We start from the raw sequence: 19,252 nt of genomic DNA on the forward strand, positions 1-19,252 counted from the left end.
CATTATAATACGTTATTCTGATTGGCTAACATGTTATTCCGTAAACAATTGCACCAGACAATAACATTTATCATGCATGATGACACGAGGTCCCACAAAAAAGTGCACAGGTGAATTAAATAAAACTGGATAAAAATCGTGTTTTCATGATTTTAGCTAAAAAAATGTAATTTTAAGTATTGAATACTTCTTTTTGAAACTTTATAGGGTTGTAAAAGCGTTGACCGTGCGTACATTTTTAGAATGAAGCGCTTCCGCGCTTCATACAAAATGTACTTCGGTCAACGCTTTTACCACCCAATAAATTTACAAAAAGAAGCATTCAATTCTTAAATAATCAATAGAAACAACCTGAATATTTTATGATTTTGAAAAATACCGACGTCTAATTTTTTGTAGAAATCAATGAAAATTAACCATTGGTAAACTATCGATACCTTTTACAAGATTTTAGAATTCATCGTTTTATTGATTCCAGACTCACATACTAAATGTCTGCGTTTTACAAATCCGGCTGTATTATATATATTTTTTTATTAGTTCAAAATTTATTCATAAGTAACTATATATTATGAATTAGCTGTTATGAAGTTGACTAGTCTATCTAATGAGTTTACATTCATATTACAAGGATATATTCCCTTATGACTTAGGTAAGCAATGTCTATTATAGCTCCAATATGTTTATAGTCACTCCCTATCAGTAACTTCTCACTTGGCTGTTTAGGTAAGGCGTGGTTTTCTTTGTGGTGTAGTACTACTACAGCTATAGTTCTGGAACCTGCAAAAGTGTTGCATTTAATGGTAAAAATAAATCGGGTTGTAATGTCTGACTAAAGGTGAACCAACATTTTTTTTAAAAGAATAGTTTCGTTTATAAATCAATGGTAAAGTTGAGCTTGCAAGTAAATGTTATTGTATGTTGTTGTGACGTAACTTTTAACGTATACTACCAAATTCCATGAGAAAAACATGTGAATTTAGAATGTTTGCTCGAGAACCAAAAGTTACATCCGTCCAAATTTTAGGATATGTGATCCAAGTTGTAATATATGCTGAAGCCATGGCTTTAAAAATCTGCACTGTTTTAAAAACATAATATGATTGATTATGTTTCCATGTTAAATACATGAATGAATGTACCAAGGAGAAATAAAACACCCGAAGTCGAAATGACACAAAGCCATGATATTAATGATGACCATAGGAAGGACAACAGTTTGCAACACTCAGTTGATTGATTGATTGGTTGTTGGTTGCTTAACGTCCAGTGGCAAATATTGCATGCATGATTAGGACGAGAACAAGTTCACAATAAATAAAAAAGGGTAGGTTTTGTAATTAATGAGACCATCCGGGATGATGGTCGGGGAAATGTTAACTACCATTGATAAATGAGGGTATATTGGATAGGAACATACATTTTGCCTTGCAATAGGCATAAGTAACTTTAAGGAATGTTTAGTCCTCAATGTTCTTCAACTTCGTACTTTATTTGAACTTTTTAGCTTTTTTTTATTCGAGTGTCACAAATGAGTCTTTTGTAGATGAAACTAACGTCTTTCGAAAACACAAATTAAAGTTTCAATCCTGTTTATGTTTATCAATACTTACAAATACATATTCTTTATCTAGGGTCATGAAAATACGGTTCCTATCAAGTTTTCTACTATTTGTCTATGCACTCTATTGTTGGTGCGTGTGTCATCATGAATTTTACATTTCATTTTTATATAAAGTTTAATTTCAGAATGACGCAAGATTGCTGTTAGCCAATCAAAGTAACTTCTATAATGAAATATACATGTAACTTAAGTGTTACTATATGATACTTACGATCAATATTATCTATAGCGTAATTCACATCGGAACCAAGACGGGAAGCATTGAAACACATGATTATTAAAGGAACTGTACTGTCTGGAGGAGGTTCTTTATGTTTTTCAACATTTATTGGAATGTGCTTTAATTCCAATTGTGTACGTAACATTCCTTCCAACTCGGTCATCATCTGATCACATAGTTCTTTTTTAACAGCTGCGTACATCTGAATTTTCACTACAATATAAATAGTCGCTTTTAACTGCTTTTAAACAACAGGCACTTGTCTGTGAAAATGGCTACAAAAAAGTAACATGCTTATGTTTATAACACAAGGTACTTAACTCGCAGTTTTGAAAAGTGTCACCGGTCGCGAAATTCCGTGAAATTTCGATTCCTTAGCTGTCAACCCCACTAAAACTTGTTAATCTATATTTATTTATCCACAATATTGTGTATAACATGCCTACCTTTGTTGTCGGAAAGTAAGAATAATCTGTACTAATTTTTTATGTGATTAAAAGCGTTAGAAAGAGATGACTGAAAAGAATTTCCATTATCCGTCATCCCGACATTCTTAAACATCCATGAAGAAGTACTTTTTTCCAAGCCTTCACATAATCTGAGATAACTCTGACACATTTTATAGTAATCTCAGACATATAGAGCATTTTTTTGTATGTGAGTTTACAATTACGAGTTACAGATGAAGTGTTCCTTTTTTTCCGCTCCATTGATTTTTGCTGAAATTACGGGCTGTAGATTTTGAAAAAGTTCGCGATAAAAATGGTTGTACATATATATAAGTAAATGTGGTATGCCGGAGTGCAATGTATAAAAGTAAACCATAATAGGTCAAAGTACGGTCTTCAACACGAAGCATTGGCTCACACCGAACAGTAAGCTATAAAGGCCCCCAAAAATTACTAGCGTAAAACCATTTAAATGGGAAAACCAACGTCTATAAAAGAAAAAAAACTAGAAACGAGAAACTCTTATGAACCGCATCAACCGAACGACAAAAACTGAACTTCCGTTTCCTTACTTAAAACAAATGCAAATAATTGCAGCAGGTTTTATCATTTTAATAGCTGAACTCAATTAAAGATATATTAATGCATGTGAACTTACACTGAACAAATACATTTGATCTATGATACAATGTATATTCAAAATAAAAAAAATAAGGGATGAATGATAAAAGAGACAGTATCATATCGCTGTAAAATGTGAAACAATACCAGAAAAACAAAAACAAGTAAGCTTCAACAAAAAAATCCACCATTGGCAATAATATATAATTATACATAGGTAAATCACAATAATTTTGTTGTTATGTATAAATGTACAGATAAAATGGAGAACGGAAACATTTTTACAAAATAATTCATTTTGATGTTCATAATACGAAGAAGTGAAAATTTATAGTAATACCACGCACATATCAAAGCTGGTATATAGACCAAATACTACCCTAGAGGAAACATGAATACAGACTGTTTTATCTTAATTTTTCTCTACTTAAAATGGCTCAGTATTTTGTATCGTCTGGTGAACAAAACTCTACAACACTCAGTCAAAATACCAAAACCAGATATATGATACAAACGAATCTTTAAGAAAGGTCAGGCGGGACAAATTTCTAAATAGCGATAATATATACTGAGTGCCAATGAAAACGCATCTTCGCGCTCTGTTCACGCGAAGAGAGCGGGAGTAGATCGTAACCCTTGGCTAGCGAAGATGATGAAAACGCAACACTTTTGTTTTAAAAAAAAAATCTTATAATTTTTATTTTATTTATATAAGAACTTTGTATAGTTAGTTTTAAATGACTTATAAGACAATTGACGATAACTTTACGGTTGAGTGATTTTTGGAACAATTGCCAAGTAAGGGTTATTTTGAACGGACATAAACCGAGTTCACCGCTTTTCAACATACGCACCATTTTCACGATTTCGTCATTTAAAGCTTGACTAACATCTGAGTAAATGCCAGGACTTTCTGACAACCAGCGACATGCAGTTTTGTACATGATCCAATGAAGCCTTTCACTACATACAACTACAAGCAGACTGAAGTTTTAGCCTCAACAATAACTCAAATCATCCATAAATTCAACCAAAATGGATCATTTCTCGTTTCTCGTTTTGTTTATATAGATTAGACCGTTGGTTTTCCCGTTTGAATGGTTTTACACTAGTAATTTTGGGGCCCTTTATAGCTTGTTGTTCGGTGTGAGCCAAGGCTCCGTGTTGAAGGCCGTACTTTAACCTATAATGGTTTAATTTTTAAATTGTTATTTGGATGGAGAGTTGTCTCATTGGCACTCACACCACATCTTCCTATATCCATTTAATGAAAAAAGACATCCCGGGGTACAAAAAGCAAGAAACGCTCAGCCAGACCGATACATTTGGTCTTAAACATATTCGATATTGACTCTGATGGGTGTACACAGGTCACTAGAGTTCAATGGTGGTCACGGTAGATCCTTTGGAGAAATTTCAGTAAAGCACCATTTGCGCAGAAATTGTTAAAGAGCACCAAAGTCTTTTAGGGACATATAAACGGACGTAAGGCGTTAATATCGAGTTCTGTAGACCAAAAATCATTCATTGTGAACCAAAAAACCGTCAGTGGTGGTTACTTAGACATTTGGCACCCTTTTTGGCCAAACGTCATGTGTTTCACACGATTTGGGTCCAATGGAGAACATTTTGCATCAGATTGGACATGGTTTATACGACGAAAACCACCACCAATATCATAAAGTCAGCTTGAGTTTGATATGCGGGACAAGTGCAACAACATTCCTCGGGATCACATTTACCGTCCGGGATGATTAATTCCACGGCGCTGTCGAGATTGCGCTGCACAACGGGGTTGTAACATGTTTTGTTAGGAATGTGAGTTGATAATTCGACATTGGATCTTTCGTTTACCTATAGCCTCTGAAAGATGACAATGAAACATTTTTGTTTGATATCGATCTATTGTTCGAATAATTAATTTTTAAAAACAATTAATTTTGAAAGATTATCATTTCTAATATAAATTTTATTTTTGAAAAACCAAGTGTTGAGTTTTCATAGGCACTCAGTATAGTATTACCTGTCGAGTTCTTCTGTGAAAACCACGAATCAATCCTTAGCTGTAATTCATCTCTTTCTTTCTCAATACTATTCGTTTTTCTTTGTAAAGTGTCAAATTTTCTACAATCTGTTTCAATTAATGTCACCAACTCTTTATTTTTTCTGGTTAATTCTGACAGTTTGGTGTCCAGTCGATTTATTTTTCGTTCTTTTTCTTCAATTTCCGTCTTCATTAGTTGAATTGTATGTTCAGGTTCATCTAATCTGATTTTTGTTTCCGTCGTTTGTCTTTGCGCATCAGGGATCACTTTTATTCCTTTTAGATTTGATGCTTTCGTTGGTGCTTTCTTCATTGCTTCCATTGATGCTTCCGTCGATGTTTCCGTTAAGGCTTCTTTTGATGCTTTCGTTGATGGTTCCATTGATGCTTCCGTTGATATTTCCATTGAAGCTTCCTTCGATGCTTCCTTAGAAGCTTCCTTTGATGCTTCCTTTGATGCTTCCGTTGATGCTTCCTTCGATGCTTCCTTTGATTTTTCCTTTGTTGTTTCTGTTAAGGCTTCCTTTGATGCTTCTGTTGATGATCCCGTTAAGGTTTTATTTGATGCTTCCATTGAAGCTTCCGTCGATGCTTCCTGTGATGCTTCTGTTGGTGCTTTATTTAATGCTTTAGTTGATGTTTTTGTTGATGCGTCCGTTGATGCTTCCGTTGAAGCTTCCTTTGATGTTTCCATTGATGCGTCTGTTGATGATTCTGTTGATGATTCTGTTGATGTTTCCGTTGATTTTTCCGTTAAGGATTCCTTCGATGCTTCCTTTGGTGCTTCCTTCGATGCTTCCTTTGATTTTTCCTTTGTTGTTTCCGTTAAGGCTTCCTTTGATCCTTCTGATGATGTTCCCGTTAAGGTTTCATTTGTTGTTTCCATTGAAGCTTCCGTCGATGCTTCCTGTGATGCTTCTGTTGGTGCTTTATTTAATGCTTTTGTTGATGTTTTTGTTGATGCGTCCGTTGATGCTTCCGTCGATGTTTCCGATAAGGCTTCCTTCGATGCTTCCGTTGATGTTTCCGTTAAGGCTTCCTTCGATGCTTCCTCTGATGCTTCCGTTGATGTTTCCGTTAAGCCTTCCATTGATGCTTCCTTTGATGCTTCCGTTAATGTGTCCGTTAAGGCTTCCTTCGATGCTACCTCTGATGCTTCCGTTAATGTTTCCGTTAAGCCTTCCTTCGATGCTTCCTCTGCTTCTTCCGTTGATGTTTCCGTTGAGCCTTCCATTGATGCTTCCCTCGATGCGTCCGTTGATGTGTCCGTTAAGGCTTCCTTTGATGCTTCCGTTGATGTGTCCGTTAAGGCTTTCTTTGATGCTTCCTTTGAATTTTCTGTTAATGTTTCAGTTAAGGCTTCTTTCGACGCTTCCTTTGATGCTTTCGTTAAAGTTTCCGTTAAGCCTTCCTTCGATGCTTCATCTGACGCTTCCGTTGATGTGACCGTTAAGCCTTCCATTGATGCTTCCTTTGATGCTTCCGTTGACGTGTCCGTTAAGGCTTCCTTCGATGCTTCATCTGATGCTTCCGTTGATGTTTCCGTTAAGCCTTCATTCGATGCTTCCTCTGATGCTTCCGTTGATGTTTCTGTTAAGTCTTCCATTGATGCTTCCTTTGATGCTTCCGTTGATGTGTCCGTTGAAGCTTTCTTTGATGCTTCCTTTGATTTTTCTGTTAATGTTTCAGTTAAGGCTTCTTTCGACGCTTCCTTTGATGCTTTCGTTATTGTTTCAGTTAAGGCTTCCTTTGATGCTTCCTTCGAAGCTTTTGTTAACATTTCCGTTAAGGTTTCATACGATGTTTTATTTGATGCTTCTGTTGATGTAACCTTTGATGCCTCCTTTGATGATTCAGTTGATGTTTCCGTTAAGGCTTCCTTCGATGCCTCCTTGGATGTTTTTTCACATGCTTCCTTCGATGCTTCTGTTGATGCTTCTGTTGATGCTTCTGTTGATGTTTCTGTTAAGGTTCCATTCGATGCTTGAAGTTCCGTTGATGTTTCCGTTAAGGCTTCCTTCGATGCTTCCTTCGATGATGACGTTGATGTTTCCGTTGATTCTTTATTTATCATATTGGCGTCAATATGCTGTTTAAGATCAGTATATCTATTTTTTAGCTCCTCATTTTCTGTCCGAAGTTTTTCATTTGTGTTCTTGAATGTGTTGATAATTCTATTTTGATCTTTTAATGCATCTGTGAGTTGCGATATTGAATATGCCAGACGCTTCTGTTAAATATAATCATAAAAATGTAGTAACCCGTAAAACATTGTTGTATGTTAAACTTCTTGTATATGTATCATATCAATTTTTGAATATCTACCAATCGCAAAATATAAAGCCTAGAGTGAGCATTTCGAATCCAAATAATAAGGTGAAAAAGGTTATGGAGGGGGTTGGGTAGGTGCTCCGGAGGGGTATACAAATTCTGCTTCATATGTGACAACCTTTGTCTTGATCATTTATAATTTGATTCGCTGCAAGTGATATGTCTCATTGCATGATGTCACATTTTACAAAAAAGGACAGGATTGTGATTACAAAAAATACTCGTCAGTTATGCTCGAGTTCGAAATATTTAAAAATCCAAAACTACTATTAAAAAATTAGTAGCGTATTCACAAACTAGAACAACAAGTATAGCCACAGCCGGACAAGGAATCAATGCATTGTATAAGGAAAATATCCTTCTTAATTTAAGCATGGTTTGCAAAATTTTGTAAAGCAAAATTTAGTAATTAAATGTCCGTTATCTCATTTATACCTCAAGACTATAATGTATTAATTGTGAATGTGATACGGTATATTTATCAGCAAGGCCTTGGCACTTTTGAACATGTGTTCTTGAATAAAATACGAAACGTTCTTTTAAATAATAAGTTCAACAACGTTTTGCTCAGACACTGGTGATGCCAAATAAAGTCTGCGTAGAAGCTAAAAGCTATCGAATACCAAACGAGTCGGGTACTTCTTGAGCATCTGATATAGCCCCCTTTTTCGGTGATGCTCGTTTTGCTCTGTGTTTGGTTGATTTGTCATGCAGTTGTTAGTTTTAAATGATAAAGGCTTGTTACTACTCATGATGATTCTATATGATTATGAGTTCCTTGTCTTCAAGTATTTGGGTTTCAGCGGTTTTGAAAACCGCTTTAGACGCATGACTCTATTTAAACTAGTTTCATGCAACTGCAGCAAAATGCTTACAAATTGGCACTACAAACGTTTTAAAAATGTACAAAAACCCGAACTAGCGTAAATCCAAAAAGAAGGATGTAGTTATTTGTGTTTGTTTGTCGTAGTTGGTTTTTTTTGTGATGGTGTTGTCATTTTAACAAGATGAGGGTAATTTTATATGAGGTCTTTTTTTTCTTATTTTATACATTATTATATAGAAACCAAATATATTATGAATCAGTATAAAGAAACATATGATATGTTACCAATATTTACTTGACGTAAACTGCTATTAGCTACTTATTAATTTATTTAAGAATTGAATGCTTCTTTTTGTAAATTTATTGGGGTGTAAAAGCGTTGACCGAAGTACATTTTGTATGAAGCGCGGAACCCTAGTAAAGGTACAAAAAGAAGCATTCAATACTTATAATTACATTTTTTAGCTAGGATTATAAAAACACGATTTTCATGAAGTTATATTTTTACATTCACCTGTGCACTTTATTGTGGGACCTCGTGTCATCATGAATGGAATGTTATTGTCTCATGCAATTGCTTACGGAATAACATGTGATGTGCAATTAGCCAATCAGAATAACGTATTATAATGAAACATACATCTAATGTAATTATTGAGAAATTTAATGTAAAAAGATCTGCAATTGTTTTTATCATTCGTTATATAGTTTAATTCTTTTTAACTACATCATTCTTATCATTTAAATTGTAAGAACTATAAAAATGTTAACCTTATTTGCTTGTTCTTTCTCAATCAGCTCATCATTTATGCCTTCCATATCCTGCAAAAATAACATGGCCAATCATGGTCACCATGGGTTTTTATATCAAAAACAGATTGAAGAAATTGGCACATCGGTTAGCTACAGTTGCATGTAACCAAGCCTGTGACAAAAAACCGTGATTGTATATTTTGTTTAATTTTGAAATCATTTGTTTTAGTTAACATTTATGATTTGAGTGTAGAAGTTGGCTTTATATTTATTTTAATGGTTGAGAGCAGAAAATTACACTTCTTTATACGAGATAAAAGTGAAATTAGCAGTGTTATATTTAACGTTGGCATAAGCAGCACAAGGTTAACCTAGCCGCAAAACCAGGTTCGACCCATTATTTTGTCTTAAAATGTCCTGTACCAAGTCAGGAAAATGGCTGTTGTTATCTTATACTGCGTTATTGTGTGTGAGGCATTGTCGTTTTGTGTTTTTGTTGCACTTCCGTGTTTCCGTCGTTTTGTTGTTTTCCGCTTGTAGTTGATGTTTTCACCTCAGTTTTAGTTTGTAACTCGGATTTGTTTGCTCTCGATCGATTTATTACTTTCGAACACGGTATATTACTTTTGCCTTTAATGTTATTATCATTTGTGCTATTATCATAATTCTATAATCATCATATTTTTTATCATTACTAACAGGCGAGACCCTGACTAAAAATATACCAAACGATAAAGAACAATAGAAAAAAGCACACTATGTAGAAAAAAAATAAAAATATTCTAACTCGAGAAAAAAAACATTTATCATTTTAAATCTTTGGCCGAGCCCATGTTCCATCGCAAATGCATAGTAACCCAGAGCCCAAAAATAATCAGTAATCCCAAAATATTTGGGTATGTAGTTAAATAAATTTTATAGATCTGTGAATAAATCGCTGGTTTCAGCACAAGTTCTATCGATTTTTAATGTCAGATTGATTGAATATAGACTAAAATTATGCATGCTTAAGTATTAGTTAACTAATATAAGTATGATTTCGGAAATGTAGATATATGTATTTCAACAAGTTATTAAGAGTCGGTATTATCTAATTGAAAGAGTAGGTATTGCTTTCCTTCATAAAAAGAATGTCAAACGTAGATACAAGTATTTTTCCTATATAATTGGGAGGAACCCAAACAGCACTTGCATACGAAGTATATATCTCTCAACTTGTATTTCCTATCACAATCTTCTTGATATAGGATTACTGCTCACAAGAAAACTATTAAATCAAGAGTTTCAAATGTTGAAGTTGAAATCATGTCTTCGTAAATTAACGGTCGCCATCAGGTTGACCGTTATGGAATAATCGTTACACAGATGATATCGGATATATTCCTTATGTCGTAACTACAATCCCCTTCCCTTTTCACGAATGTGTCCTACCGAATTAAAATTGTGAATGAAAATGGGAAATGTGTCAAAGAGACAACAACCCGACCATAAAGCAGACAACAGCAGAAGTTCACCAACAGGTCTTCAATGCAGCGAGAAATTCCCGCACCCGGAGGCGTTCTTCAGCTGGCCCCTATACAAATATATATACTAGTATACTAGTTCAGTGATAGACTATCTACCGGCTTTGTTATAAAATAAGCAACACGACGGCTGCCACATGTGGAGCAGGATATGTCTACCCCCCCCCCCCCCCCCCGGAGCAACTGAGATCACCCCCAGTTTTTGGTGTGGGTGTTGTTTTTGCTTAGTTTTCTATGTTGTGTTTTGAGTACCATTATTTGTCTGTTTGTCTTTTACTTTTTTAGCCATTGCTTTGTCATTTGTTTTCTCTCTATGAATTTGACTGTCATTTTGTTATCTTTCGTCCCTCCTTTATTACTGTTGTAAATTATACTCAATATTTTACTGGCGCTTGAATGTCTAATATAACCAGAGAAGTTCAACTACTTAACTCGCACACTATGAGAAAAAGGAGAACAACCATTTATATTTGATGCTCACTCAAAATCAGAAGTCAATAGATCTTGAATTTGTGTACATGTGTGTTTGTGGTATTTCATAACATGCGTAGAAAAGAGTGGTCAAAGAGAATAAAAAAAATCTGCTAAGTCACTTGATATCACTCAAAACTACCTGGTTATTTTTTACAGGAAGACATTTGACACACAAAAACATTACTGTTTACAGTTTCCATTTTTATCATATCAATTCAACATGCAATGTTTTTGCTAGATTTATTTACCCTTAATCTCGAATTCGTCCGTTATAGTTCAATAGTTATCGTAATATTTTGAATCAATACTGCCTGCAGCATCAACAAATATGTCGTTATCAAGGTTATAAGTCATAAATGAAACAAGATACATTACCTTCAAATTGCTGATATCAGATCTTCTACCAATTCGGGTTTGATCACTTTCAATGTAATGTGGCACAAACTAAAAATAAAAATAATAGATATAGGAAGATGTGGTGTGAGTGCCAATGAGACAACTCTCCATCCAAATAACAATTTAAAAATTAAACCATTATAGGTTAAAGTACGGCCTTCAACACGGAGCCTTGGCTCACACCGAACAACAAGCTATAAAGGGCCCCAAAATTACTAGTGTAAAACCATTCAAACGGGAAAACCAACGGTCTTATCTATATAAACAAAACGAGAAACGAGAACTGACACAAAATTTTGGGATTTGGTGGTACTTTTTAAAAATCAACAGAGGCAATTAAACGCATATTCTTGTCACAGCAGCTGGAGGTTTGGACATGGTACCTTGCCTAAATTCCATGCATCTCATCTTCTCATGGTTTGATTTGGAAATAAGAATATAAAATGCAGATATTATTTAAATAATTTAAAACCTCGTACTTATTTACATTCGTTGACTAATCTAACCGATTCAAGTCAAAATGTTCCTTATCTGTTTTTTTATTTATCAATAATCAAATTAAAGCAAAAATCCTGTTCGCCCTCCTCTGAGTATTTAAATCATAAACGGGAAAAGAAAAAAAATGATAAAAACGAAACACATATACGTACACTTTCCAAAAGAATTTCACTGTATGCTTTGCGTGTGACGTAACCTTCATTTAATACATCGTACAGTTTGTACTACTCATCAGTCACTTTATCTGTAATCTTAATGTTTAACAGCAGTACTAATGATATAACTGTGTATATTGTAAAAATATAGATAAACTTTGTTAGTTATCCTTATGAATAGTATATTGATTTCTTAACATCATTCTGTATAAAGTTCATTTTAGTATCTACAGTATTAACTTCTTTTAGGTAGGTTAGATACGCCCTTCAGGTGAGTGCGATTTAAATCTTTATCCACATCTATCTACGCAATTTTCATCCTTTCCCTTTTTGAATTTTATTTTAGATTTTTTTTTCTTCATGATTATAATTGTAAAAGTTTACCAGTTGATGATCTGGTATTAAGCTGAAGTCTACCCTCGTGGGTGATATTTTCTCGCAGTGTTGAAAACCCACTGACCCTGTACTGTTTTCTGGTAGCTCTTTGGTTGGAATGTTGTCTATTTGACGCATTTGTCGTCTCCATTCTCACTATATCTGTTTTGCCCTTATTGTGAATACAAAATCAAAACAAAAATCATAACACTTAATCAGTGAACCATGAACAGAAAAAGACGAATATTTGTTTTTTGAATAATTGGTTCCCAGTAAATGAATGATTTACGTATAACATATGCTGTCAATAAAACATCAGGCCTCATGAAGTTTCCAAATTTCAGTGTACCTTTTGACGCATACATCTTTTTAGAATAAAATTGCAAAAGAAGAACAACTTAGAATTTATGTTCTCTCAGCAGTCATACATATTGAGAGCTAAAATTAAATCATCTGGTTCTAACTGGGTATCTGTATGTATTGCATTATGTATGTATCAGAAAGTTATCATCTTGTCAATATCGGAAAAGCAATCAGGACTTTAAAACTTTATTTATAAACTATAAATCTTTTGAATTGAATATCATGTGACTAAGACTTCAAAATCGACGCAATTATGAGATTTGCAATCCGGCTGTATAGTCTTGACCCTAATATGGTTCAATTCAAAGTGAAATACGATTTGTTAGAATCGTTACACACATAAACTTATACAATGGGAAGGACGACACATAAGGTCCGAGACCACAATTAATTCGTAGTGCATTTCTTTGAGAACATAAATGAAAATTAAAAAAATCCAACCTGCGCTTTATCAATGAAATTTTTACAGTGTGTTGTACTAATTTTGGGACAACTTATATTAAAATTATAGCAAACTTCAACGGCTCTAACTCAAAATATGGACAATTTTATATTTAGGGCGTCTTGAAATCTTTTGACAGCTTCCGAAGTGCTAATTTGTAACATTTTTTAGCTGGACAAATCACTACTTTCATTTAAAATTATGGACCCAAATTTTTTACAGTGTAATTTTACAACCCTACTTGCAATTTGAGGCATACAAATTGGAGAAAAAAATTTGTAAGGGGTATTAAAAATATTGGCAAGTAACCCACTGTCAACACTAGAGACTATGGATAACGAAAATCAAGGGACGATAATTGTGGTCTCGGACTATAAGAGTAAGACAGTTTAAACATAATAAGCGTAGTGGGGTCGCAGAATAAGCGGTTTGAGAACGTGGTATAATCGTAGTGGGTCATTATAGAAGCATAATAAGGACGTAGTAGCATCTTGGAGGCAACGAAAATAGACATTTCATGTCGCTCATACCGCGACCTTACCACTGTGTATCATCGCCACCGGAAATTGGGTACTAACGAAGCGGAGAGAAATAGAAAAAAAAGTAAACAAGTTGAGAATTCATTCAATTTAAAGCCTTTCCTCTCATTTGATGAGGGTGCCGCTTAAGAAATGATTTTCTGATATATAATTCTTTAAATTATTAGGCAGATAAGTACGAAATTAATACAAGATTTTGTGTAATACTCCAAAACTTGCCACTTAGTACCGGAAAATTTCGAGGTCGATCGTCCTCTGTGACCCCATTCTCAAGATATTGAACTGATTTTCATTATTTTTCCAGACACGTTTTAAGATTATTATAGTGTGGCATCATATTTGATGAAATTTGTTGTCAAAAACATGTTTTTTAAAGAATATGGACAAAAACATTGTTTGTTTGTTGTACGGCGAATTGCAGGACGTTGTACGGCGAATTGCAAAATAACAATTTTTGTCAGTACGGCGTCTTGCAATATATTACAATTTTAAGAGGAAATTAATCACTGTTTAGATAATATCAAGTGACGATATATTGTTGTTATCGAAGCTTTACAGGCTTACACATATACATAATTTCACACTTATCAAATATTATTAAATATATGCCGTTAATTTAGTTCAGAAGGCCTCGTTGCGTACCGCTTTTCGATTTTGTACAAGAAGTTTTTTTTCAACCATATTATCCTAAATACATTTATATATCGTTATACTACTAACGACTGTTGTCTTATTTGTTGTTAGGTTGAAATTGTGTAAGTTTAATAAAATAAATCGTCCATTCATCTTTTCTTGGTGCTAGCTTTTATTTTTTTTAGATAAACACAGTGGAGATGTGGTATGATAGCAAATAAGATAACTATCCATCAGGATAAAATAAAGTGTATGCAAGCAATTAGATGCTATCGTACGGCCTTCAACAACGAAAACTCGTACCTTATAGTCGGCTATAAAATGCACCGACAGAAAAATGTGGAAGGACTCAACAAGAAAACTAACGGCCTAAATCATATACAGTGTAACAAAACAATTTATGAAATCAACCAATAAGATAGAGATGAAGAAACGACAACCAGCGAACCATAGGAACGAGAATTCGGACAGACAAAATTAAGAAAATACTTTGTTTTCATCGAAAGTAAGAAGAAACAAATCGTGAATTGCATTTCAAATTAATTTTCTTGTCAGTTTCTTTTTGAAAATATATAATTTGCATACATCTTAAATGCTGTCAAATGGTATTTCTATCTAATGCATTTTATCTAATACATAATTAGATGGGGGAGGGGAGGGGGTCCGTTAACATGTTAACAACACCTCGATTTTGGCAAAAACAGTTAACAACAAATTTTAAATGCTGATAAGAGTTAACAGCAACTTTAATTTACCCTTTTTTACAAACGAACCAAATAGCAATGAAAAGGGGAAGTGCACATCTTCAATGTATTCAAAAGTTTGAAAACCACTGTACAAAGTCGCAGGAATGCCAAGCTCCATAAGGAATCTTTTATAAAGCTGACTTATTTTCAGAAGACACACGCAAGTACCATATTTTTTTTATTGACACATGGACAGACAATTGAACGGATGGAAAAGCAGACGGAGTAATTGACTCCAAGAAAAAGGACTATGTCACGAATAATCGAAAATGCTTCAAACAGCAAAAAGGAGGCTTCTTCTGGTTATGTATATTGTTGAGTAAACGTTTTATGTCAATCAGTCGTAGCAAACTTGAGTTATCGTCAAGACGTAGGAAAGTGTAACAAACAGATAGAATGAGTGAATACTATAGGGCGCGAACATTATTTATTTTTTTATGGCGGGGGCTCTTATAAATTATGGTTACATCTCAGTCAGGGTATTCATACGACTAATTGCTTTCATGATTTTATTAGGAATTACGAATGTTTACTGACTTTTATTTTAAATCATCAAAACCAGTGTATAAATCAGAAAGTAGCATTGTAAGGTGTCACAAATTGAAGCGTTCTTTTATCTCCAAGTCCCAATTAAGAACTCTGAGCTGATATAAAAAAGCCTTGGTCCATCTTTACATTTCTGAAGTCTTAGACTAGCAAATTTGACATCAATTTGAGAACCAAGTCCTCATTTTCGGCCTTTTCTACCAGGCCACACTGTTCAGTTATTTTACGAATTGCAAATTGAAAAGGTACTTTATTTTTCACAATTCCGTCCAGGTACTCTGGGTCAATATAACTTATCAAACATTCCATATACATCTGAATTATTTTCATTATAGGACTGACTAGGGTTTTAGCTGGATAAGAAGTGGCCTTTCCTTTTAACGTTTTGGATACATTACAAATAGAAGGCATATATAACTACATTGGTTAGACGTATAAAGAGGGGCATGAGATATCCCTAAACATGTTTAACACTGCCGCATTTGTTGCACCTGCATGACCCAACTTGAGTCCGTAACCTTTGCTACATTTGTATATAGTCTTGTATTTATTTCATTTTTAAAATTTTGGTTCATTTATATGTTTCAAGAAACTAATTAAACATTGAACTGTTATCCCCTTTTTGTAGTTAAATGATTGCTCACGTAGGAGACAGCTTCAGGTATATCAATACACAGTAACAAGTTTAGTTTCGCATTATAGCCCTGGTGAATTTTCTAAATATAAAAGTTTTTGTACAATTGAATTGATATTTAGGTAGTTGAATAATAATATAGCCTTCCTAGTGGGTTTATATGAACATTTAGATTTAGAAATTTTGAATTGTTTTTCAACAAAGATTTGACGCTCGATCTTTTCAATTCAATTTATGGAAAAAAACAGCAGAAATGCATATGATTTTTTTTTTAACCTTTTGATAGATATATGTCTATGGTTTCAGGAAAGGTATCACTCTTATTGATTGAAAATTGAAATTTTCCTTTGGACCAAACTTTTTAGATCTTTGTGACATGTTCAACCCCCTATTTTGCAATATTTGGTATCAAATAAATGCTGATTGTTGCCATGGTAACACAAAAAAAAAGAGATTATATTTCACCATTATTACTATTGGAAATCAAATCTATGGACGATTCTCTTTCCATAAATATACACATGCATAATTCAAATAGTAAGCCTTATTTACTAGGAAGGAAGGGAAAGAGGGTGTTTAAAAATTATGAGAGTCAGTTCTAAGTTTTTTTCCTATCAGTGAATTCACATCCACCCTAGTGCATAATTTTCTCGTTGCGTTGGGATTTTTCTTCTATTTGGTCGGGCTTCTGTTTCTTTGACATTTTCCTCATTTCCATTCTCAATTTTATCAAGGATTTACTATACTCAAATTTTTTTAAAGACATGAACAGTTACATATATGCTGAATATGTCACTCCTTTGCGGAAGCAACGTAAAGAAGGAGATGGACAGCAAATTTTAAAATGATTCTTGTAAAAAACAGTTAAGAGCAGTTAACAGAGAAAATAATGTCAAAACAGTGAACATTTTAAGTATTTTAAAAGTAACAGATAACAGGAATCTCAATTTCAAATAAACAGTTAACAACATTGCAAATTTTAACAAAACAGAAAATCTGATTACAGACAGTGGGTCGAAAACAGTTAACAGTTTTTAAAATTTATCAGTCAAATAAAAATTTTAAACAAAGTAAAACCTTGAAAAGGACAAAAACAGTTCAACTTAAAAGGGTACCTTTTAAATACTTTATTTTCTTTGAAAGGACGGTAAATAACTATTCTAAAATTTGCAAGTTGCCTTACAGTTGAAAACAAGTTGCCATACAGTAAATTTGTCAACACGAGCAAGTTGCCGTACCCTAGACTTTGTTTTTTATGGTCTATATTCTTTAAAATACATCTTTTTGACAACAAATTTCAGTAAATATGATGCCACACTATAATAATCTAAAAACGTGTCTGGAAAAATAATGAAAAACAGTTCAATATCTTGAGAATGGGGCCACAGAGGACGATCGACCTAGAAATTTTCCGGTACTAAGTGGCAAGTTTTGGAGTATTACACAAAATCTTGTATTAATTTTGTACTTATCTGCCTAATAATTTGAAGAATTATATATCAGAAAATCATTTCTTAAGCGGCACCCTCATCAAATGAGTGGAAATGCTTTAAATTGAATGAATTCTTAACTTGTTTACTTTTTTTTCTATTTCTCTCCGCTTCGTTGAGCTGGCTTCGTTAGTACCCAATTTCCGGTGGCGATGATACACAGTGCTTACGGCACGATCTGAATTTATAATATTTTAGATCGCATTGAGCGTGATGCGATCGTAGTCTATTGGGACTTGGGCTTAAGACAAAATAATTGTATCTATGTTGGCCATTCTTTTTTTTATGAAACAAAGCAATACCAACTCTTTCAGTTTGGCTTTTAGTTAAGAATATGGAAAGGTCAAATGTTTTAATACTATTGCAAGAAGAAAGAGAGTTGTATTGTATGTACTCTAAAAGATCTTTGGAATTTTTTAGTATCCACATCTGTATCACGCCACCTCTAGAATAGGCAGTTTCACAATAACTTTGAAATCTTCTTCGGCAAGTGTCATGAGGGTATATGTTGAGTTTCCAAGTGATATGTCAATACCTGATTCGTTTATCAAGCAGTTTATTTAAATTGCGTTCTACACACAAACACGATGTTGTTTGGGGCTTTATCTGCGGGGACAACACCATATTTGTCATGGAGGTAGGATAAGTGTTTTGCAATATTTGGGTCTTTAAAGATTAACGTAGTGTAATATATTTGTTATGTAATAATACAATCCAGTTTCTATAACTAATTTATTAACAAGTACCAGGGGCGGATTTAGGCGGGGGCGTGGCGGGCGTGCGCCCCCCCTAAAATTTGCAAAGTATGGGTTGTCTTCAACTTTTTTTAAGTATCACACGAGACCATTCCATCTTTTTAACATTCAAGTATATAAAACAGATAGTTTAACAGGATAAGCGTGATTACAAATCAACTTACCTACGATTTATTTAAGTTCTATAAATATTGTATACTTCAATGGAAGGTGTCAAACGCGGAGTTGCGTTTTTAACAAATATAATGTTCGGCTTTATAACTATTTTGACCTGAGCGTCACTGATGAGTCTTATGTAGACACACTGACGATGTGCAAAACAACAGTTATTTTGTGGTGTTCCTGTATTTCTTTATGTTACTTTATGTTACAACTACCCGCACCTTGTCTTTCAAGGTTTAGTTAAGATATTACCCGATATTGCTATATAGACAATTTTACAACAAGTGCTGGTGTCTTGGTTGTAGATTGGTTTGCATAGGAAAACAGAATCAAAATAAAATGTTCACATAATCTTCAGCTTCTGTTTTTAGGGCTGCAGCTTTATAACTGTAGCTTCATAAACACATATATGCAATATGAATTCCTTAGTGGGTTTTAGGAGATTGTTGTAGATTTTTCCAATTTGTAGGAGACCTTGCCATCACTACTCTGAGGTTCTTCGTGGATTAGGGACATATTGTTTTACCTCTGTCCGTCCATCCGCCAGTCAGTCACTTGATATTTGGTACGGAGAAACCAATAGGACGTATACAAATCTAATAAAATAGTTATTGTTTTCCCCCTGAAGATATTTGATTGATTACTATGAATG

The 19,252-nt window shown here is 33.9% G+C and overlaps 1 protein-coding gene across 1 annotated transcript; it reads right to left on the reverse strand.

Annotated features, from left to right (window-relative positions):
- Nucleotides 1-569: 569 nt before the first annotated feature.
- On the reverse strand, nucleotides 570-7,033 carry LOC134710532 (serine-rich adhesin for platelets-like). The gene is made up of 3 exons (XM_063570902.1): nucleotides 4,939-7,033; nucleotides 1,837-2,058; nucleotides 570-781 (listed from the first exon to the last, which is right to left on the reverse strand). The coding sequence occupies exons 1-3, from the start codon at nucleotides 7,031-7,033 to the stop codon at nucleotides 570-572; spliced, it is 2,529 nt and encodes an 842-aa protein (XP_063426972.1).
- Between the last annotated feature and the right edge of the window lie 12,219 nt (nucleotides 7,034-19,252).

Source organism: Mytilus trossulus, chromosome 3 (genome assembly GCF_036588685.1).
Source record: "Mytilus trossulus isolate FHL-02 chromosome 3, PNRI_Mtr1.1.1.hap1, whole genome shotgun sequence".
NCBI classification, from domain to species: Eukaryota; Metazoa; Mollusca; class Bivalvia; order Mytilida; family Mytilidae; genus Mytilus; species Mytilus trossulus.